This window comes from Anopheles ziemanni, chromosome 2 (genome assembly GCF_943734765.1).
Source record: "Anopheles ziemanni chromosome 2, idAnoZiCoDA_A2_x.2, whole genome shotgun sequence".
NCBI classification, from domain to species: domain Eukaryota; kingdom Metazoa; phylum Arthropoda; class Insecta; order Diptera; family Culicidae; genus Anopheles; species Anopheles ziemanni.
In genome coordinates this window covers 41,247,933-41,271,934 of record NC_080705.1, presented here as the reverse complement: position 1 = coordinate 41,271,934, position 24,002 = coordinate 41,247,933, and the positions used below count along the sequence as shown (strand labels likewise).

The 24,002-nt window shown below is 46.4% G+C and overlaps 2 protein-coding genes across 2 annotated transcripts in view; both read right to left on the bottom strand.

The window, feature by feature from the left end:
• Positions 1-612: 612 nt before the first annotated feature.
• Positions 613-4,668, bottom strand: LOC131281202 (uncharacterized). Its single transcript, XM_058310462.1, has 2 exons — positions 1,405-4,668; positions 613-1,362 (listed from the first exon to the last, which is right to left on the bottom strand). Exons 1-2 carry the CDS (start codon positions 4,666-4,668, stop codon positions 613-615), a joined length of 4,014 nt encoding a protein of 1,337 aa, XP_058166445.1.
• A 439-nt stretch (positions 4,669-5,107) lies between these two features.
• The window catches only part of LOC131293592 (receptor-type tyrosine-protein phosphatase kappa), a 32,220-nt gene continuing 13,325 nt past the window's right edge, over positions 5,108-24,002 (bottom strand). Inside the window, exons 3-16 of the mRNA XM_058321670.1 lie at positions 18,020-18,144; positions 16,738-16,761; positions 16,222-16,502; positions 15,972-16,106; positions 12,419-12,559; positions 11,269-11,435; positions 10,212-10,347; positions 8,740-8,989; positions 8,349-8,425; positions 7,993-8,124; positions 7,673-7,894; positions 7,478-7,572; positions 5,266-5,401; positions 5,108-5,188 (exon numbers count right to left, since the gene is read on the bottom strand). Coding sequence (XP_058177653.1) covers positions 5,108-5,188; positions 5,266-5,401; positions 7,478-7,572; positions 7,673-7,894; positions 7,993-8,124; positions 8,349-8,425; positions 8,740-8,989; positions 10,212-10,347; positions 11,269-11,435; positions 12,419-12,559; positions 15,972-16,106; positions 16,222-16,502; positions 16,738-16,761; positions 18,020-18,144 — 2,002 coding nt within the window. The remainder of the gene's footprint in view (positions 5,189-5,265; positions 5,402-7,477; positions 7,573-7,672; positions 7,895-7,992; positions 8,125-8,348; positions 8,426-8,739; positions 8,990-10,211; positions 10,348-11,268; positions 11,436-12,418; positions 12,560-15,971; positions 16,107-16,221; positions 16,503-16,737; positions 16,762-18,019; positions 18,145-24,002) is intronic.

Below are 24,002 nucleotides of genomic sequence, written 5' to 3'. Positions count from 1 at the left end.
GTCCATAGTTGTTTGGAACTAAGTAGGCTGGAAGGAAAAACCCATTATGCCGTCGTGGTAGCCATCTTAGGGCGCACCTCCTTCCGCTCGTAGATGCAATTTATACTCTATAAATCTATATCTTAGGCTCGGTATAAACGTGCGTATTTACATGGGTGGTGTATGTCGGGTGAAGAGATGAGATGAGAAGAGTCGGTAGAGTGTGATAAAAGGGTATTGGATGACATCTTACAAAACTACAACAGGTTGTTAATCCTACGAACGGAGCGAATCGTATAAAAAATGGTTTGCAGGAAAAAAGTCGCTCGCTTGTGCGTTCCGCATCGTCTCGCTTTCTATCGCGGTCATCTTTCTTCTCACCGTTTCGTTTCTACGCAACAATCTACAAATGGCTAAAATACCGCACCGACACACACACACAGAGCGACACCGTGCAGGAATGCCGCGCCAAAAGCTGCGGGTCCACTTCCGGCATCTGACCGGCTCGGCCGGTGGCGGTGTGTCTAGTGTGGGGATGAAGAACCTTGGCGTAACCTCGCTTTGCGCTGCCTCTTACACTACTACTGGCAGCACCCATAGTGTTAGGATTATTGTTACAGTATTACTTAAATTCTATAATGGAAAACATTTGGTTTTGTTACGCAAGTTACCTAACGACTGGCTGCGTGCCTTCTTCAGCAAATCACTGCTGCTGGCCGGACCTTTCGCGCCGGGTTCGGCTACGTCCGTTATAACCGAGGGAGCGGTCAGCGCGGTCGGGGTGGTGGAGGCGGTTTTGGCGGCACCAGTCGAGCGCGTTCCCTTCAGTTTCACCTTCACGAAGCGTCCGCTTCCGCTCGGTTCTAGTGTCCGCGGTTTGGCACTTTCTGGCGGATTCTGGTGGGCTGTGGATGGATTCGAGGAAGGTTGTCGATCTTGCGAAGAGACTCCTGTTGTTGGTGGTGGGGCTGGAACCGACGAAGGGGGATGAACTTGCCCATTGCCCTCACCTGCGTCCTCTTTCGTCGGTATGCAGATATCATCGGCGTCGAGATTGATGTGCTCTAACATTTGCATCGAGTAGCGTGTCGGAAGATCGCTCAATAGCTTCAGGACGTTGCCGAGTTGCGTTGGATCCTCCGTTGGAGCAGCGTGTGGCGATATGGACTGCGGTTGATCTGCCGCCGAACCCGCCGACGAGGCAGCTGCTTGGAGCGACTCCGTTTCCGCACGCGAAAACAGTAAGTCAAACTCTTTGGTTATTTCCGAAGTAAACTCGGATATTGCCGGATCGAGCAGGTACGGTTCCTCATCCAGATCGACAATCGTGTACTGTGCGTTGGTACCTCCTTGCTGATCTTGCCCCAGCTCATCGTTGCTCAACTGCGCGGCCACCAGTGGTCCACCATCGCCCGTCGGTGTCGCCAGGGTTTCTTCGCATCGTTCCTGAAGCAGCTCAGCAATGCGCACAATATCACCGTTGCCGGAAGCGGATGGTTCGTCCAGTGGAAGTTGCTCGTCGGAGAAGGATTCCTCCGGCGTTAGTGTGAAGTCTTCGATGTTCCAACTTTTAATCCGAGGACCATCGGAATTCGCTTCGGCTACCAACGGAGGTCCTGCAGTGGCGGAATCAGCCACCACCGGAGCACCACCTCCCGAGCTACCGTTGGCCGTTTCCTCGAAGATTTCACTCTTCAGCGACAGACTTAAGCGGGATGTACTACAACTGTCCAGGTTCATGTTGCGCACCGTGTCGAAGGCATAGTCCGTCAGCGTGGACTTGTTCAGCGTCCCACTAGAGTTGCTTAGCAGATCCAACGAAGCCGTCCGTTCCAGGGTCGTCACGCAGTCCGACTTCAGGAAGTACTGCTCCATTGAGGCACTGTGCGGCAGAGCGTCCCGCTCAGGGGTCGACCCTTTCATAGACTCCAGGATGCTTTCCTTCGAGCAGATCTTATAGATCGTTAGCGTCTCCTTGTCCGGCAGAGCATACCGCTCCAGGTGGAACTCTTGTTCATAGTCTTCCCCGGATTCCCCGATCCGATCCAGCAGCTCCTCTTTCCGTTCCTCTTGCTGTTGCTCAATCTCCTCATCAACTTCGGCGATGTCGTAGTCATCCCCACTGACACTGTTATCGAACTCGTTGTTGCTGTGGTGGAACAGGAAGTCCTGAATGATCATCTTCTTGCTTTCGGACTCGTTCTGTGGCATCAGGTAGATCTCATCACAGTCCGAGTCCATCGATGACACCAACTCCATCGGCGGTGGCAACTGAAGCCGTTGCAATCTTCTCCTCTCGGCCTCAGCCTCCTGCTCCTCCAGCTCATCTTCGTCCTCTTCGTCGAACTCGTTCTCTTCGATTTCCTCCTCTTCCGCTTCCTCCTCCTCCTCGCCCTGGTAGTCTCCCTCTTCCTCTTCTTCCTCGCCCAGCTCCTCGTCTTCCTCTTCCTCTCCCTCTTCGCCCTCCTCTTCCTCCTCTTCCTCGTCCTCTTCGTCCTCCATCCGGTACGGATACCGCTGTACGAACGTACCATCCGGCAGCGCCATCAGCCCGTTTCTCTGATAGTAGATATTTTCGATGCTGTAGTGCTCGATGTCCTCCTCGTAGTACTGCTCGTCCTCGTACAGGAATTGATTGTACTCTTCGTTAACGTACTCGACTTCCTCGTCCTTCTCGTCGTGGTAGCACACCCCATCGTAGCTATCCTCGTACAGGGTGTCCGTACGGAATGAAAACTTGGGTTCGCTCTTCTGCCGCAGTAGCTTAAAGTTACGCCTCCGGTACTTCCGGATCGCACCCAGATGACGCTGGGAGTCGTTATGGCTCGAGTCGGTACCGCTCCCGTGGCTGTCCGTGTCCGTGCGTACCGTTTCGTGCTTGTACAGGCCGCTAAAGTCCTGCGAGCAGAACTTTTCATACAGCTCCATCGCACTGAGTCGCACGCTACCGGTCGGATTGTAGAATGCTTCTGAGAGCGGTGAGGTGCAGGTCGTTTCGAGGTTCAGACAGGCGGTACTATTGTTTTTCAGCGAGCCCTTCTTCGAGCTCTTGGTCGACTTAGTCCGATAGTAGCTGATCTCGTTGTTCGATTTTGACTTGTTGGGGGAACTTTTGCCGGTGAACAGGAACTTCTTGCCCTTGAAGGTAAAACCAGACCCCGAGGACTTTTTACTACCGAACAGTGACGACTTTGACGAGCTGATCGATGCCTTCGACTGAGAGTGGATTGATTTGACCGGCGAACGGGTCGCGTTCGGGATGCTCTTGGTCGGAGAGGTAAAGGTCGGTTTGCTCCCCTCGGGGGGACCGGGTGGACCAGGTTTCTTCTCGTACAGCGCTGACGTACTGAAGCGCTTGCATTTGAGCAGTTTGTTCATGCGCTTAAACCGACCAATATTCTTCTCGAACAAATGCCCGAACGGTCCATCACCGGTAGTGGATGACGCGGACGATTTTCCTCCTCCGGCCCCATCGGATGCGGATCCCAACTCGAGGTCCGTTGGACGATCGGCTTTCGATGCAGAAGAACTCATCGGAGGTGCACTGCTGGTGCTACCCTTCACCCGTTGTTCTGTGCCATGTTCTCCGGTTTGGGGTTTGCCATTGGCCGGTGCATCTTCCGTAGATCCTGCCGGGAACACCATATCGAACGTGTTCTCGTAGCTCTGATTTTTCCATGCATTATAGTCCGGTGCACGCTTTTTCCCCACCTCGTCGAGCGTGTCACTGTCGCTCTTGTATTCCCGCTGCAGATTGTTTCGCAGGTGCATCCGATAGTCCTGTTCCATCTGCTCCAAGTCCATCGTGTCCGAGAACACGGTATCGATCTCGTCGGTGGAGATATTCTTCGAGCTTTCGTCGGTGGACTTGTGCGTCTCGGACGACGGATTGCTGCTGCGGTACTCGGCAAACTGTTCCCGCCGGCGATCGCGTGTCGGCGTGTACTGGGAGCTCGAGACGCTCGATTCTTTCTCGTAGATGTTGCCCTTCAGGAACTCCGAGTCTGTGCGTACAATTTTCTTCGATTTGCGCAGTATCGGTTTGCGCACCGGTGGTGACGCTTTCGCGGAGGGAATCATCGAACGACCCTCTTCGAGAGATTTGTTCTGGGGCATGATGCCACCGGCGTTTGGCTCGTTGGTGGTGGTGGTGGTGGACGTCGTAGGATGGCTCACGTGCACCTCCGTATGGCTGGTGGACTTGGTAAGTCGTTCGACGCTCGAGTTTGCACTGGAGTCCTTGGTAATATATGAACCCGTGCTGAGGCTGCGGCTTTTGGCGGTGGTGTGCGCTTTGCTGGTGGTCGGTGGAGGTGATGGCTGTGCGACGGGCGTCCCAGAGTGGCCCGGAAGGACGAAGCTATTGTTGCTGTGAAGCGGGTGTAGATGATGGGGCGATGATAGACCCGGTTGTTTCGTAAGGCCCGACGATGGCGATGCCGAGAGGGCACCAGGACCGCTACTAATGAGATCACGACCGGGTGGTGAACCGATTGGAAGCATTACCGTCGTGCTCGGAGGCGGTGCGCCGCCAGTGGATCCCGCCAACCCAGCCATGGTAGCGGCAACGAACGGGGCAAAGCCCACACTGAGGCCTACACTGCTCCCGATCGAGGTGGTGGTAGTGGCCGTTTCGTCGATCGTCTGTGCAAACAGCTGCGTGTTGATGATGCGCTCGTTCATGTTCATCGTCTTCTGGCTGAGGCGCGAGATCTCGTTCGTGATGTCGAACGTGCCGACCGTTTTGAGGCGATCGAGGCGACCGCGGGCGGTACGTTTCGGTGGATCGTTGCCGCCCAGGCTGTACAGGCGGCCCTTCTTCTTGCGCTCGCAGATGCGCCCGTTCTTATCGATTACAAACTTTTTGTCGTCAAACGATTGACAGTGCTCGTAGGACTCTCCTTTCTGTAGCTTTCGGATGTTCTTTTCCACGATTACACGACCTGCGTTCGATAGTTCTTTGGAGAGTTCGGAATTTGAGTACTCGGGCGTAAGCGGGATGCTTTTCCCTCGTCCAAATTCAATAAACCTAGGGGAAGAAGAATGGGAAAATGTTCAATCTACGAAACTGATTGCACACGAGACGATCCATTACTACTCACCACAGATCATCGTGTAAATCGCTTTCTCACTTCTTTTCTTTCAAGTCTTTATTTAGATAATGCAACACGTAGTGCAGCACTAGATCGTAGCAGTATTTGTATTCAGTCTGTGGAGTAGGACGGGAAAGTAAAAGGATAGCATTACAACGGTATACATCGACCCCGAGCTAGTCTGGGAGCTTACCATATTATCTACGAGTTGCGGCCGATGCCTTCGTACGGTTTTGACAGCCTGGAATACGTCCACCTCGCCATGTTGTATAACTTGCTCTATGCAGGCGTTGGCAGCACAGTACACACCGGCTCGACTGCGGCCATCGCTGTAAAGAAAAGAAAAATAGTCCAAATAATCCAACATAAAACAGAATTAAAATAGCTCCAAATGGTTTCAGCGAGGGAAAAGAGCGTTTAAAAGTAAAAAAAAAATACAATCGAAGGCCTCAAGACGAAAAACGTAGTTGAAAATAAACACAGGGAGTTTATATGTAAATTTTTCGTGTTTTATATGTTGTACATGTTAATATGTTAGAGATTTGTATAATTTATCTAAGAGGTATGAAATGAAATAAATGAAGAACAATTTGGCCCGTGATCAAATTTTACCTATTGCTTTTTACACGATAGCTAAAGCGTTCACAATACTCAAAAGTTCCCAGAACTACGCAGTTTTAATGCGTTCAATAAAATTCTAACAATAAACAATTTTAACTGCTAAGTAACGCCAACATAGATTTGCTATAATAAAACAATAAGAAGTCTAATTAAAAAGTGTGTTAATTAGAAGAAGAAAATACAAAAACTGTAGTATTTAAAAAGGATAAAAGATTATAGAATCAGTGTATAAATTAATGAAAACTCTGAAATGTTTCTAGCTGGTGTATGATACTTTCCGAATCAGAATTCCGAAAATTGATTTCAAAATGGTTCAATATCAGTGTAAAAATATTAAAATATCGTTTGTATCGTCTCCTTTCTGGAAAAATGAGCCTACTCCTGGTTAATTCAATTAATTTTGTTTGACACAAAAAGAGAAAAAAAAGAAAAATGTAAGGAAAAATTCGACTTACCGGAAAGAAGGGATTGTAAATTAATTAATTATGATTAGTGTTGGGTCATGTGCTACTGTGCTACCCAACACACTCAGCACAGTAAAGTGTGGCACCACACACGACACAGAAAAAATTGTGTTACCACAGTAAAGTTTCATACCTTATACCTACAAATTGTAAGAACCGTTCTATGGTTCCTTGGTACACGAATACCATTGCTACCACAGCGTAGGAATAAAAAGTATAAACCAGTCTTTCGAATGTTGAACATCTTTATCACACAATCTTTACATTATTATTTTCATAAAAAACTGCCATATGAAAAAGGCTATGATTGATGCGCGATAGGAACAAATCCAAGTAGAAAAGCAATTCAAATGTAACGCATGTTCTTGAAATAAAAATGCAAAGTTTTTTGAACAGATTAGCTTTTAGCGACTAATCATTTCGTATAAGGAACACATTTTAAACACTGGCTCGAATTGCATATTATATATTAAAGTGTTGAATGGAAGTGTGAAGGCCTAAAACCCTTATCTAGCAAACATAATATCAACGCAAATTATGCACCTTATCCAAATTGTTCCTTAAAAACTGTGTTCCAATTTAGTATTGTTCAATTCTGAGTTACTTTTGCATCCTTGTGTGTTTTTTTTGCACGCAGAGTTATAATAATCTACATACACTTATTGAATCGATCACTTTGGACACATTGACCATTTTGAATCGAATGGGTGTTGCTGAATAAATAGAGACGTTGTATGACCGTATGACACTTTACTGTGCTACCACAAATGAACAGCACAGTAAACTGTGTGTGGTACCACAGTACGGCACATCAAAAAGTGTTACTTGACCCAACACTAATTATGATATCAAATTACAAATGTAGATTTCATTTTGCTTAAGCTATTGAAAATCTGTAATGGCACATTTGGGCAAAAACCTGGCTAACAGTTGATTACAGCATCGGACATCGGACTCAATTCAAGTGGTCGCACGAATAAAAAGCTCTTGGCCAGGAAGTACGATGTACTTGCTAGCGGAAAGGTAGTGATCGATTTCAATTAATGTGAAGCACATGGCCCCCGGGCTGTACCGACTATCCGGAGGGTACGGATATTCCGCACCACTTCATTTACCAGCCCCGTGTATTCTTCCCCACCATTGAATTCCAGGTGAAAATCCGACAGAAATGGCGGATGGAAATTGATTTAAAGCGAAAACGGTTTAATTGAAAAAAAAGAAAAAACAATAGGCCAAGGGGCGAGCAGACAAAATCGGAGGATGTAACAAATGAAATTCGGAAGTTCGTGGCGGGAAAAGGGACTTGATTGAAATACGTACGGTGACACGACGCAAACGGGACCGTAGTCGGTTTTCTGTCTCCATCGCTCAACCATATTCATCAGCTCGACCAGCGAGTTGGTGGACGTGGGAACCTGCAAGAAAAATCATCACATACCGTGTACGATTGTTATCGGCGATAAGGTGCTTCACCCTACATCGTCGACATGGGTCCTTTGGCCCGCGTTCTCTTACCTTGTGACCCATCGGCCAGCAGGTGAGCTGGAAGAGCTGCACCGTTCTCGGCGGTGCCTTTACGCCCGCCATCAATTCCGTCAGCGAGATGACCTTTTTGTTGATCCGGAAGATCCACGACTTGATGTTGGAATAGTGCTGGTGCGAAATATGATCGATGGTGAACACCGGTCCGTACTTTTTCGAGTGACGACCCTCGGGCCAGAAGGCAGGATATTGTTGCTGTTGGAGGGGAGGCCAAACCGGATTTAGTGAAATATTAAGGAGAACGTTCCAAAGTAGGAAAAGAAGGCAAAGGTGCACGGTTCCGTCGTACTTACCGAATTGTGCGGCGGCTGGCAGAGCACGACGACGGCAGAGCATTCGTGGTCGTAAACGAGGGACCAGAATTCACCGCACGTCTTCTGGAGGGGCCATTCCGTGACGATATATTCCCGCGGTTTCGTGTAGCCCTGTTCGAGGTTGGACGAATTGAAGCGAAAGGGGAGAAAGGTAAGTAATGTAACGTAGTAACAAAAAAAGAAAAAAACGCGCATGACGAGGAGGGCCTGGGAAAAACATATCCGCGGAAATTGTATGGAGCAAGAAAACGTATGCACAGCACGGGGCAAGGGAAAACATGTCTTGAAAGACTTGAAAGACAGTCGCTTTCGGTGGAAGATTGCGCGGTACTTACGTCAACGAACACGGCGTTAATGTAGTCGGTAAATGAATTTCCCTGAAACGAGCTAAGGTAAGGACGGAAGTTGTCAGCTGTTGGTGTGCGCGTGGTACGGTAACACCCCCCGTATATGCAAACGACCGCAATTTCGTGTGTGATTTTTGGAGACGCGTCCAACGACGAGTCAGATCACCGGAAGCAGAAGATCATTAGGGAGAAGGAGAGAACAAAAGAAAATCATTAGTAACACTCTGCCGTAGTCGATGTTTGTGTCGTTGTTCGTAATTGAATTAAACTAGTAGTTTCTTTTTTGCCTTTTTAACTTTTCAGCATCCTTCATCAGGTGCTGGGTAAGTGAAATTTTCACTTTACCGACACCGCGCACGGGGGGCGCGAAGGTACTTACGTGGTACACAGAGGACGTCGCGGTTCTTCTCCCGATTGTCCCCGCGGTGGCCACCGGCACAGTCGCCGATGGTGAACCGAGGTGTCTGCTTGCAGATCTGGGCGTATTCGCGCTGGTACGAGTTCATCTTGCTGACCGGATCCTTGAGGCTCTTCTCCTTCAGCCGCTGCGACAGCTCCGTCACCGGAAACCACGAATTGCCGCAGATAATGAACTCCTCCAGCGTGTCGTATACAAACTTGTATTGCTCCTGGAGGACGGCAACAGAGAGAGAAAGTGAGGAAAGATAAGAGTGTTGTTTTTGCTTTGGTTGTCTTTCGGCAGTGTTTTACATCAGCATAAATTTATTTCCATCCCTTCGGCCCAACAAGAGCGATAAGCAAACGAGCACGGGCGTAGGGAAATGTGTCGGCTGTTCGATGGCACTTCTTCGTGGAATGATTTGTATGCGCGCTGAGTTGGTGCAGAATGGTAGCCATAAATTCTACAACAAATCAGACCAACACCTCATACGAAATGCTTCGTTATAATGATTTATGAAGAACGTTCTCATGCCTTTGCAAGGCAAAGACGCGCTGGTGCAATTGAATACACAATTTGTAGACGTAGATAGATCGATAAACGAAGAGGAAACAATCTTGTTGAACCCATAAATAAGATAAAAACGCATATAATGAATCCGTTAGAAAATGATTCAACAATAAATACACCTTACATACGAACATAGAAAGAGGCATATTAATTTTCCAGAAAGGGCTGTAATCAAAACAGGAATATAAATAGCGGAGGCGTACTGAGAGGTTCGATCAAATCAGCAAATGGCACCAGCAATGAGCCGGGAATGCGGAACCATCCGTAACGGAACAGAAAAAAAAGTAATTTCTGATGCAGTACTTAAACAGATGCAAGCGCAATAAACCGGCAAACAGATCGGAGTTGGAAAAAAGAGGCAATAAAAGAGAGTCACAGCATAATGCAAATTGATTTGTTGTCCCCGAAGAACTGCAGGAAATAAATGACATATTTAAATCATCCGTATCCTGGTTCGAGAGGGTCAAAATGGAAATGTCAACTGGTTCCGAATTGAATCAATTAGTGATATTTTTTTATTTTAAACTTTCCAGCAGAGATGCAAACGGAGCGAAGTCTGATGTGAAGAGAAGAAGCCTCTTGGATGAAAGGTATGTTACATGCACATCAATTTACATATTAAAACGTACTACCGCTTCCCCAACAATCCCTACGGTGCTAGCAATTTACAGGAATGCATTCCCGTGCACACGCAAGACTTGTTATTTATTTGGCAGGAAATGAAAATGGCTGCACAACCGGTAGAAATTCCTTCCATGCATCCAGTCGCTTGCTACGGCACGGCGAAGGGAAAGGTAAGGGATGTTTTGGTTGCGGTCCGGGGGTGGAGTAGGAAGAACGTGTGTCCACCACTCAACACTTTCCTGCACCGGGATACTTACCACATTCTCTATAAGGCCTTTCCTCGACTGGCGCAGCTTCTTCAGGTAGCCGAACACGTGAAACGAGTCCTCCTCCTCGGCCAGCTCCATGTTGGCGTCGATGGCGAGGTAAACGCCAGATCGGCCCCCACCGTCACTGTCGGCGGGAAGCAGCAGGGGGTCGCACACGAACGGAGAAAAGTTGTACGAAAGAAAACGGACGGTACGGTATGAGAGCAGGAAAAATAAATATGTTTATGCTAAGAGCAACGTGAGTGTGCGTACATGATGGAAAAGAACCACAGGCGGTTTATGTTGACGTTTCTGTCGTCGTCAAAAGCCACTCTTAAATAACGATAAGTTTCAAGAAGGTGATAAATAATTAAAGCTCCTACGAATGTGCCTGCATGACGTAGGGTTCCAAAAGTCTAAAATTTTCTCTAGTCTAAGTATGGCAATATATGCACCATAGGTGGCATTTTTGGACATGAAAAATCATGTATCATCATCGCTACGAATAACAACACCTATACAATATTTTGATGTATTGAGATCGATTATTTTTACAGAAATATGAAAATTGTACTGGAATCTAAATAACTTCATGATAAGTGATTCTAAAAATTGAACTATTTTTGTTATTATATTTTGAACTCAATAAACAGTTATTTGAGCAGTACATAACTTGAAAGATTTATATAATTTATTTAAATAAATTTTTGCACTGTGGTGGGAAAGTTGCAAACATGGGGTGAATATTAAAAACGTTGTGGCCAAAAGTGTTTTGAGACAAGGATGAAACATATTTGTTTTTTACGGTGCACGGTGGTGAAAATATCATTAGCTATCGAGGTTCTAGGCTTATATTTTGTTTTATATTCTATAAATTATATGCTACAAGATTAAAAAACAAATTATTATAATCAAATATAAAACATTCTGTCCTAACTATCATACCAAACATGTACACTAAGTTTGTTTAAAATATAGTATTCGATATCGTTTTTGATCAATCGAATTACATTAATTCTAACATTTTCGATGAAAACGCATTTTTTCCCTTCATCATTCGACTTACTTGCAGTGCACCAGCATCGGTCCGATCCGGCTGTTCGCTTTGATGATTGTCCCCACGACGGACCGGACCCGCCGGCGAAACTCGAGAATTGCATTGGAAAAAGGGCAGGTATGTGAATGCCATTCGGTGTAGTGAAACTGTAGTAATAATCGTTCCTCCGCCACTGCCTGCAATGGGAAGATAAGATCGGTGGGACGCGATGAGAAAATGGGTGAGCGCAAGGGAGCGGCCGGCGGTGATGCAAGTGGTTCCCGGTTATGAAAAAAAAACCCATGGTGCACCGTTGATACCCCTCCGGGCCAGCAGCAGCTGTGGATGGTTGGTGCAAAACATACAAAAATGGTAAAAGTGCACATTTTCCGGAACTTCGCCCAGACGGAAGCGCTTTGTTGCACGTTAGCGTCACGGGTGGTGTCGGTTGGGTTGGGATACCGGGCGCTAGGGGAGGGTGGCGACGGGACCAGTAGTAAAAAGTAAACATTGCTTAGTGTAATTGTCCCATTCATCTCACGGTTAATGAGCGAAACGTGTAAAATAAAATGTGTCCCCCATGTTTCCTAGCATGGTGACGATTTCTTTTTCTTTTTTTTTTTTGTTTGGTTTAGTTTCGCGAGTATTCTTAAGTCTATGCTCTCCTGTGTTTCGCCACGTGTATTCTGGAGGTACGCACGGGGAACCTGCTACGCTGCTGTACCCGCTGTGGCACGGTAGCACTAGTTTCCATTATCCTTACAACCCTGGCAGGCAGTAAACTTTCATCTGTGCTTCCGTCTCCGGACGATGTTGGAAGGATTGGATGGCGTGCGGGCACGAAACATCGCTCGGCGACAACTGTGCGGGTTGCATATGTTTTCTCGACGCCGTTTATGTGAGTCGAGAAATAACACCCACACGCCATGTTTAACAGCACTTCTGCTGTCGGCGGGACAGCGTTGGCGTGTCCGAAACAGGGGCTAAAATCTTCCACACGTCGACAGTGCAAGAAACTGAAAGCCAGTTTCGTCGTCATCGACCGAACTAATTTCCTCCACCTGACTTTTGCTATGCTTGTACTCATGGGTACAACCATGGAATTGTTTTATGTACCTCTTCTGCAACGATCTTCAGTACTTTTTCTTTAACGTTTCTTACGCCTCGACGTTCCACTTACATTGTCTTTATTGAGTTTAAACAGCCTAAACGTTCTTATGTGAAAATTCGCCAGCTCCTCCTCCGACTGTATCGTGATGTGCATGTCGCCGTAGATTTCCTCCTTCTCCTTGTTCGGTGGCCAGTATTGGACACACATAACCTGCAAAGGAAAAAAAAAATACAAACGCATAGGTTAGTACTGGCAGCAACATTCAATGCTACCTGCACCAAAATCAATCGATCATATCGTTAACTTTTCAATGGAGTAATCAAATCGAACTAAACACCTGCTACTTGGATCCAAAACAAATCAAATCAAATCGCTACCGTGACGGTTCGGGGAACCTCCTAACTGCAGCAGGGAGTTCCGTTTTTACTCGCGCGAGTGAGAAAAGTTTTCAATTTATTATCCCAATCGCACCGAAATTGTTTCCCATTTTCCGCGAATCCCAGGGCAGAAAAAAAAACGAACGTTCCTTATGCCATTAAACGAAGATGCGCGTGTCTCGCAAAGTTTGCTCGTCAGTTTTACGACCAAACCCCGGGAATGGATGTACCTCACCAAACGGTGGCGATGGTTTGTTCGCGTGCGGTTTATTCTATTAGTGTCGGGAATGAAAAAAGGAAAATAAACGAACTTCGAACATTGATTATGACGATGATTATGGTGATCCTGGCAGTCTTGAAACGTTACATCCAGGGTTGGGAGTGGAGGTGAAAATAAAAAAAAAACTTCGGGATGAATCTCTCCAGGAGTAAACCACACGATAGGAACCACGCAAATAGTCGCGATGGAAGTAGGAAAGTTTTCCGTGCAGGGAACGATCTCGCTCCTACCGTTCCCTTGGAACAAAACGATGGTCGTCGAGGGGGTAGAAAGCAAAAACATCAGTAAAGAAAAAAAAAAAACTTCTGGCTACAGGTAATCACTCTCCCGGGCTTTTCACCAACAAATGGTGCTTTTTCACGGGTGGTGAAATAGGGAAATATACAGCAAAGAAAAAAGACAATAGAGAAGGTACCCACGCACATGGGTAGTGATAAAGATACTAAAAAATGAAAAATTACACGAAACCTAAACGATGAAAAACGAGAGAAAAGCCAAATGGGAACAACGAAGTAGAAAACAGCGAAAAAGCGGAAAAGCTCGGGCTGGGAAAAGCTGCGCGAAAGCCAAAGAGCAGTTGCAGGTGAGTTATGGTGGATTTAATGGAAATTGAATGGAAAGTTTTGACCGGGAAAGTTGTATTCGCTGATGAGACAATGGAAAAATGGGCTGATGGCGTCCGCATGGCCACCACGGGCGCGCTCCTTTCCGTGTCCCAGCACCCGCTGTCACTTAATCGCTCGCCTCTCTAGGAAGGCTGTCGATATTCCTTTTCCACCCGGCCAGTCGCCAAAATGCGCCAGTTTTACGGCAGGCAAATAAAAGCACGCAGTTGTTAGCCCTTGCAAGCGTCCATTATCGAGGGTGGTGGGGAAATAGAGGCGAACGAGTTGGTTGGGAGTCTGAGAGACACGGTGGACCATCACCATCAGGGCACGTCAACGCGCCGGATAACCGATCGATGGAAAACGACAGCGAAAACGACCGGCCGGCTAGTGCTTCGGTGTTGCAATTGGGTGCTGAATACATTAATTTACACAACAATCGCATTAGTCGGGAAATTACAGATAAGCCGGTGCTGGAGTTGGGCGCGAGAAGGAGAACCGAAATGCGTCCGATGAACTTAATGGCGGCGATGCCAACAAAGTGAAAGGTTCATTAGGGAACGTTGGATTGGGAGAAATAACGAGAGTGGTAAACTTATTTATTTTCCCCATCAATGTACTATGCGTTGAATGTGTTTTAGAATCGTGTCAGGATGGTTACATCGGGTTCGATATAATAGCCTCATTTATCTACGCTAAGCTGATGATTCTGCTCGTCTGTTTTCAACAGCCCCGTTCCAGTAGACATAAGGTATAAGCATTTACTATTGAGCCTTTTACCAATCATACGCGACAATATTCCAAATATATTTCCCACATCCTAAACCCAATGCACGCATCACGAAGGAGCTCCATTTTCACGGCTTTAGAAACGCAACTCAATCATCCTATCGCGGCTTTAGAGGCTTTCTGCCATCGACAACAGCTTATGCTTTCTTTTCCAAAGGCTTTAGTGTGGGTTCAGATTTTTCACGTTGCCAAGCAATACGAACGCAAAATGTATACCAGTTTTCACCGGCCTAAAAGCGATGGAATCGACTCGACTTGACTGCGAACAAATGGGAAATATTTGCCAACCGAAGTGGCCATTCGGCTCAACCAACCGGCTTGGTTTTTGATGGGATTGAAACGCTGGTGGTAAACTGTAAAGCCTTCTCATTTTCCCTACCCATTCCCGTCCTCGTCACGAATCGCGAGTGTCACGTCAAGCGGGAGGACATTTGGAAAATGTAAGCCCGAATGTTTCGATTCGTATTCGACGATACCGAAATGAGAAAACGGAAACTGTTCGAGGGCGAACAGTAAGACAATGGATTGAGCGGGGACAAGTTTCCAGCGAGGCAAAGAAATGCGAATAAAATGCGACCTGGGTTCGGGGAAAAGGTGGGTTTTTCTTTCACTGCAATCATTCACGAAAGGAAAAACATTACGCGGAACTGTGACGCCTGACGTGAGCGCGAATGTGAAAGTAGAAGAAAAGCCGGTGAGCTTCGTGAAAAATGGCCATTGAAGCAGTCAGTTGAGGACGCGATTCAAAAAGCTTGCAGCATGTTTTTCCCGCTCGATTTGAATTCACTGAACACGTCCGCAGGGGGAAAAGAAATAAAAACAAAAAATAACATGCGAAATTAAGCGTTTCCGAGGCGCTGGGATAGGGATGGACAACGAAGAAGACGGTAAAAGTGGAACAGCCAAATGGCGAAGGAAAAATCTCGTGCTGCAGTCACAAAAGAAAACCCAATAACGGGAGAAATTCTAAATCCATCGCATGATGGACGATGGATTGCAATTTAAAAGAGGCGCTGCGGGCGCCATTTGTTTAAACGAGAATCGTTTGCGGGATTCGCACGAACGGCGTCGGGCGAACATGGTTTTTCTCCGAAACTCCGCAAAGGACTCCCTCCTTCCAGAGCGCGCGACGGTGCGGATGGTGCAAATTTATCGAATCAACTTTCGTGGATGGTCCGGACCGCAACACATCGGCCTAAGTGACCAATAAAAATGGTTGAAGACGGTCAACGACTCCGCGGTCGTCACCGAGGTAGGGAAAGTTTGGACCGCCGAGGCTCACCTTTTCCGGGAAATGTTTTTCGAGAGGTCAAACCGGGTGCGGATGTTGGGGTGGGGATGGTTGCAATGTGAATCCTGATAGCTTCCCACAAGGTTGGACGCTGATTGCGGGACGATAAGCTGTATGATGTATGGCTTCAAGGGGGGAATAAAAAGGAAAACCAGTGCGCTTTTTCCCCAAATTATAAACCTCCCCATTTATGTTACTCAAAATGAAAATCACAATTCGTGAGCTAGAAGGATTTGCGGAGTGAATTTAAAAACAAACCAATACTACCCGCCGCACCTACCTTTGTAAAGTCGAACGTCTTCGTGAGCATAACAATACAGCTACAGTTTTCTTGCCAAACCATCCTCCAAAAATCTAGCACCGTGTCCTCCGTTGGTCCCTGCGTTACGATATACGCGTTTGGCTTAAGTAAACTCTGCGAAATAAAGACGCCCGTCGTGGCGGAACGGAATAAATTATATTATATGCATTAGTGACCACCACCAAACCACCTCTTCCCGCTTTTGACTCTCCCCCCGGGCCCTACTCACATCCACATACGACGCATTGATGTAGTCCGAGTCCGGCGTGTTATCGTACTTGTCTAAAACAACCCTATTGTAATCGTATGGAATGCATTTGGGATTCTGGTTCTTGAGTGCATTGGCTTTGCGCAGGGCGTGCTTGCACGAGTTGGTTTCAACCTTCACAGCCGTCTGGAATTCGAGCTTGTAGAGTATTGGGAACTTGCGCCGCAGCTCGCATAGCTTCGCAAAGTGTCGCAGTTCGGTCGGTTTGTCGGGCATCGTCTGCGATAGGGGATTTTTCTCATCTGCAATATGGGTTGAAACAAAAGAAATTAAAACGATTTCTTCGCATGCTTTCTAAAAAAGATTCGATTTGTGGTTGTGGTTTCGGAACCGCGCGTGGAAAGTTTTTCAGCCGTTCCCCGGTTTCGGGCTTGCATCTCAGGAATGGTGAAAAAAGTCTCAATCTGTTATGAATCCACGGAGCGTTCCCTTCACGAAGGGAGTTTTCTTTCTTTTTCCCAGATTGGAAGTACTTACCTCGCGCTGACAGTTTAACTTTATCTATAAATAAGAGAAGAATGGTGGTAGAATCAAGTGAAGGAATTAAATTAGTAGAATTATTCTGTTCCGTTTCTCCTTCTTCCAATCCCTCACAACATCCCAGCAGAGCAGATCTCTTCATTACAGAATGAACTGAAGTTTCTTCGGTACTTTTCCATCATTTTTCCTCCCTCCCACTCCATTAGGTTGGCTCTGCAATTTTTCACGATTTGTTGCATCAACTTGCGCTAGTGTAGTGGGCGTAAAGTTTGCAGCGCAATAAAACTATGACACCCCTCCACGCCAAAAGGACCTCCGGCAGAGAACATTAATTGGATTGAGAGTGAGCTTGAGGCGACGATGGATGCGATATCGCGGACTTCCATTTTCCATGGACTACGCGGGGTTTCCATTTTTTTAACACATACCAGGGATCGGCACACGTTTCTTGAAAAGGGTCAAATGATGAAAGAAAACCAGAAACCGCGGGCCAGATACGTCAAACGATGTATGAATGTTTAGAAAGTGATACTAAGCGTTGTTTAATTAGGGTATCAATTATGTAAACCGCAAAGTAACATAATGTTAATATAAAATGTTTCAAAGTTTGACATGTATCCACTATATTTGATTTTTTTGACATAAATATGCTTCTAGAATATGCTATTCTTTTGAATATTATAAACAATATTCTGTTAGGTAATGGTGTCAACATTTGTATTCATTGTGTGTAGTTATTGTGGATGCAAAGTTAACATGTTATCTTGCCGGTTGGTTTTGGGCGAGATTCACGAGAGTTAGGAATTTTAGAACGATCAATGGGACCATCTGAAAAAAGTGTAATAAAGTTGCCGATGCAGTGGTCAATACATCGATTCGTTAAATAATTTCAAAGTACCTTTTTAAATAAGAAAAAAGAACGATATCGTGACAAAATACGATATGAATTCAAATGGTTTTTTGTATGTTATTTAAAAAAAATGTTTGAGTCGGATTTGGCATGCTGGCCGGACTTTGCCGACCCCTGCTCTATACTATGTGCACAGCGACTTGAATGGTTTTGTCACCATTTCTTTTTTGTGGCCAGGGAAAAAAACTGGAGTAGAATAGCTCGGGAAAGCTATAAGACTCGTTATTGCGGTTAGCTTTATTGCAGGTTGAGGAGAAAGCAAATTCCTTCCGTCCACTAAAGAATAGAGAAATAAAATGCTCTGGAGGTAGTGAAGGATTGGCCTGTGGAGCGTGTGGAAGCAGCGGGAAGGAAAAGGTGTGCACCTACCTAATGACAGCAAACCGCTATTTAACATGCTTAACTTTATAGTGTTTGGTATCGAAACTAAACTCGTGGAACTGAGTGTCTTTTTCTTCTTGGGCTTCTCGAGGTCGGCATAGCGTGTGGTGGACCTGCGGAAAGGGGGAAACAAAACGAAAAGATTAATTACGCCGTATGGAGCGATTTAAGCGGCGAAAATTTTCAGCTATTAGTTGCACCCGGAGCAAGTGAAAAATTAATTTAAATGAAGTCATTAAAGTCTCCCACAGCCGTGGCATGATGCGAAAACTAAATCCCGCGATGATTGATGGCTTATCTCCGAGCTGATGTTGAAGGCAGCGGCCAAGATCGACAAAATCTTGCAATATAATTTAATGTTTTCCCTCCCGCTCTGTCCCATCGTTTCGCAAACAAACTCGTTACATTTGCGCACGAGATAAACACCGCTTTATCGTGGCGTGGAGCGAAATTAGTTTGCACCCGGTAAATGTTTATTATTTTGTCAACCGTCCATCTGCACGGGCCACGGCCGGGCGGTTTGCGCGCACATGATGGATGGACGGCGCTGGCAACAAATTGACGTCACGGGGGCAACATTGCAAGGCAAACGTCGCCAAACCGCATCGCCGCCGGGGGCTTGGCAAACAATTTATAACCGAAGTCATTACTTGGCATGACATCGAATAAATATCCAGCGTTCGTTGGGTGTGTCCTAGGATGCAGCTGGAGGCGGGGAAGTTTGCAACGATACCAAACACGCCGCCATTATCTATCTGGCTGGTTTTCCTCCCCCCGCTGCCTCAGAAGACAAGCGTGAACCATCCCGATTACAATTGTGGCGAAAGGAAGGCCGAAGACGATGATGGTGCTGGTGATGATGATGATTGGGTTTAGATCTGAAATGCTTGATTGATTATTGCCAAACAGGCATCTTTCACTGGAGGTGGAGAGGGAGAGAAAGACAAACAGTGGAGGAACTCTCCAGAAGTTAAGCAACAGATACTGTTCCGAATAATCGATATCGCACTATCCTTTCTCCAAGTCGTCTTGAGATGAGATGGACGGATTCTCCAAGTCATCTTGAGATGAACGCCACTCTTCAGCCGTGCCCTTGCTTTGAATTCCACCGAGCAATCGGTGCACACTCATCAATATATCCCGTCAAAGCAAACGCCACGGTTGTTATCCTAAAAGTCATTAAAATTGCTTTGCGAAGCTTCCACGACCACTCGTGAAGGAAACACGCTTTCGCACTCGCCCACAACTCCTTCGCAAACATTCAAGTACCACGTAGCGGCTTGCATAAAATTATGCTTCGCCTTCAACTTATGCTAATGTATGCTGAGAGCCACCGCTCGCCCCCGACCCGGGTTCCCCGGCGAGCAAGCGCCGAGACAATCGGAGAACGTCCCTTACCCGTGGCGGCTTTAAGCAACTCCTTCAACTGGCAAACTATCCATTTCGTGAGGAATAAAAATTTCCTGCCTTCCGTGGTGTTTACTTTCGTCGGTTTAGTTAATTCATTTCTGGTCCGGTCTCGTCCATTTCCCGGCCCGTTTGTTTTTCCCGCTCGCCGCTCGTTAACGCCTACGGCCTGCGTCTGTGAGTCGTAAATAGTTTCGGGGCAGCTCCACACGCGGCAGCTGGACGGTAAATCATCGACCGATCTTCCGCAGCACGCGTACGGTGGCGACAATTAATTAGTTGTACCATTTGCACGACTGAAGCAAACGGTACACGCGCCACCAGGGCGACCCCATCCGTTTCCTCGGCACGAAAGTATCCGGTTTCCACCGGTACGTTGCCAGGCGGACAGGAAAAGGGACTGACTTTCTAAGCGACGAACGAAAGAGATGAAAGTGCGACACGCGAGGCGAGCGGAACTTTCTTCCGGCACTTTGGGAAATGTTGGCCTCTCGAAAGTTCTACCGTTTGCACCTGAGGACAGTTTTTAAGAGGCTTCAAAATGGCGCTGCTCGGTGGCGGTTGGGGTGGGAATATATATTCACCCACCGCGCGCGGCATGCGGTTTGGATTGGGAAATATGATAATGGGCTTAATGTTGCTATTGACACTCACTTCTTCATTCATCGCGAAAAGCTTTCCCGTCGGCAAGTCGGATGAAACGAGTCAGTCGGTATTTAATTTTCCCTCCATCAGTCATAGCCTCCTTCGGTTGTGCATCCCCTCGATGAGAAACTTGGGATAAAAGGTCCCTGATAACACCTCCGTTCTGCTCTATTAAAGGAGTTTGCAGAAATTTTCTAATTTATTCAAAGTTCATCTCCTCCGGCGGGTACGTTTATCATCGGGGCCGATTTCCTTACGGAGTGCCCGAAAGGCGGCGCCAATTGACCCACGCGACACGGAGCCATTTTTCCAGCTGGCAAGAGCTGGAGGGAGAGATTTGCACGACCGATAATGGAAATGAGAGCCCTTTGCCAGAGTTAGCAGCTCTTTTCCATTCGTCGTTCAGCGTTATACATAAAGCAGCTTATTTCAAGTGCGTCCAATCTGAGGTGCGGAACGAGGAAAATAAAATCGCTGACTCGAATGTTCAGCATTGGGGACGGGAACGGGAAAGAAAATCCTCGTGCAAACCCTCGGTCGTGCGCAAAAATCCCTGGCACCGGACATTTGCCCTGCCTTTCCGCAATTGTGTCGTCATTGTTTTGCCTCCCGATACTGTCGACAGGCACGAACCGCTGCAAGCGCAACTCTTCAGCTGCTTAATACTTTCTTCATTATTATTAATAGCCTTTCAGGCGGAGACTTTTGTAAAGCTCAAGCCACTCGGCGAGTCCATCGAGGAGCCGGGCGAGCTGAAGCGAAAGCAGATCAACAGAAAATCATGAGACAAGACGAACAACATCTCAGTAGCATCGACAAACTTTCCCATCATCGCGAAAGGCGAAAAACAACGAAGGAACTTTCAAAGTTCATAAACAATTCGGACACTCCTTGGACCTCCGATCGGCAAGAAAAGTAGCTAGCTTTTGATCTTGGGCTTCTCCCACCTGCCGTTCCAAGCTGGGTGTGGGAAATTTACAAATTAACGCAACGACTGAAACCATTTTCCCCGCAAAACCCCGATCACTAATGAGCCGTGAAATACCGTTGACGAATGGTTGACGAGGTGCAAACGATGGCACGCCACTAATAGGATTGCAGCACCACAATCCATCGATTGATGTGAGGTATTTTAGGGCCTGTTTTGTTTTTACTTTCTTCAACATTCTTTGTTCTCCGGTGTTCATTCGATTTTTATTTCCACTTGAATTGACGTTCAACCAGCAGCAAAGGGAACGTTTTTCGTCGTGCCTGGTTTTGTCTCTACGAGGGCATGCAATATTCAGAAAGCAATCGCCCAGTTTCTCGAGGGAGCGGAAGCGAAACGAATCAATTTAGTTTTCGAAATAAAGTGATTGAGTACAGGGAATTGTGGGTGATTTTTTCCCGTGTTGGTGAGTAGCACACAGCACAAATACACTCCCCTCTCCGAACGCAGCAGAGTGTGTCCCGACGGAAGTGACCTTAGAAAGGTAGTCGGAAAGGAGAGAAAGAAAGCGACTCCACGAACCACGATCCAAAGCCAAGTCCGCAATCTACAGCCATTTCGATTGCACCGTTATCCAGGGACTATTTTCTCTCCACTTTCCCGGCGATCGATTCCACCATTGAGACGTTGTTGCACACCGCAAAGTGTACACACTCTTGCACGGGTTTGGGTGTGTGGCGAAAGGAAACTTTTCTCATCATACGAATCCATTCAGCTTGACGCTTTAGTAAACATTCGACGGTAGCATTTTGCTCGCTTTTCTTTAACCCAAAACTTTTTCCCTACTGACCTCTGGCCGTGCTCCGGTACTTTGGACAGTGACAGAGCACGAGAAAAGAGTAATGGAAGTGTTGGCGGGTAATTCAATGAACTTCGCACACCGACTCTGCTGTAGAGCGCCAGCTCTCACCTACTTCACTTAATGCTAGTGTTTACGCCCGGATAATCAGGTCAAGTGCTGCCAAGCGCTCGGCCGAAATCTATCCTCCCAAGTATCCCCTGCGAGGCACGCAAATAGGCGAAAGGGAAAGCATAACAATCCTTCGAGCATGGACTTTCGGTTCAACAAACATCGCCTGGCGTGCTTGTCGAGGGGTCGAAAATCTCCGATCGGCGTTTGGTTAACGCGCATTTGAGCGCCCTTTTCGATTGGGAAAACATCGCAACCCCGAGGGTTTTGATCGGTTGACGTGACGATGAGAGAAGGCTCGAGCACGGAACCGTCGAGCAGTTCCGAAGACGGGACCGGTGGGGTGGAGCGTGTTAATTGCCAGAAGCTTCTTCGGGTTACGTGCTCCGAGCCATCATTACTCCGCTCTCCGTACTTTGATTGCTATCATGGTTAGAGCACATTTTCGGCTCGCTTTTCGGAACGGAATGGTTTATGCCCCTGATGATTGTTCGAACCGGATGGCGTGAGTGTGGAATCGATTGGAAAACAATGGCGAAGCGTGACTCCCGTTCCGTCTCCCGACACGCCCTGCCGGGAAAAAGTCGTTCAACAAGTTATTATGGATTTTTTATTGCACCGATGCAATTATCTGCTAAATGCCCTTTTCTCTAACGTATTTATGACGATCATTAAGATGGACCAAGCAAGAAAAGGGACCAGAATCAAAGCCATACTCCGTTTGGAGTGCTAAAAGAAAGAAAGTGATGGTGAGGATCCATTAACATTAAACATCGATAGTAAAATGTAATTAACGCCTCTTAACTTTCCCCCTTAAGCAATCAATGCGCAAGACATTAGAATCAATAAACCCTTTTACAATCGGTTCGTTGATAATTCAGTTGTTGAGTTGCTGCTTTTCGAACAAGTTGTTACCCATATTTTTCCACCCAACTCTGCCAACAAAAATGCAGCAGCTTTTCGTTGCACAGGAAAATGGGATCGAAAACAGCACACGTTCCATTGCAAACACCTTCCTCGTTGGAAAGCTTGATTGATGATATTGTAGTGGCTGTAGTTAATGGTTTTAACTGGCCCACGTTGTCTATGGCTCCCAATACACATACCACCCGTGTCCCGATAGTCTCGTACATTCCAAGGTGCAACCTTGGACGCGAGCGCCGTTTTTGATGCTGCATTTAACCGCATTAAAACTAATGATGTCGTTGCTCTGGAGCCTTTTTACAGGCGACTTCAAAATGACTCTCGACTCTCAGCCTTTTGGTTGGTGTGGGCACTTTCTCACCCTTGTGGGAGGTTCAAGCGAGAGCGCGCGTGTGGGGGTAGTTGGCTTTTTATGGACGGCACATTAAACGCTCTGCGCCATGGTAACGTCTTGTATACGGATCGTATCTGTTTCTGTCAGCTCGTTCGGTCGGTCGATTTGTTGTTAGAGGTGGGTTTAAAATTTTCCTCCTTACCACAGTGGAGACCCGGCAAGTCGACAAGATTTTCAATGGAATTTTGTGAGTATGTTTGTGTTTTATAGACGTACATATTAATTTATCTACTCATACCGAACCAGAACTTAAAGTTTTTAAAATATTTTCTTCAGTTGGTGTGATTGTAGAGTTTACTGTGGTATTGATTTCCAGGTATTTTCTTTCAGACTTCCAACAAAATGATTTGTCTTCATATCGGTGAAGAGATATATTAAATGATCATCGAAAAATAAAATGTCATTTGGATCTTCGTAATGCAGTCTATGCATACAATTAAAGTGTTTCAAATAGTTTTTCGAATATACTTTGGGTTACCATAAAATAATCAAACAGGCAGCGAACATAATAAATAGTTAAAGTTAGAAAAACATAATAAATAGTTAAAGAAACTTAGTGTCAAAGAAAAATGAATAAATAGTTACCGATAATAAATGTTATATAAACACATAATTTGTTTTCCCGAATTTCACAGAAGGTAAATGTTACAACTCTCTTTGTTAAATTAAACTACTTGACCATTTTTTGCGTAAAACGTTTCTC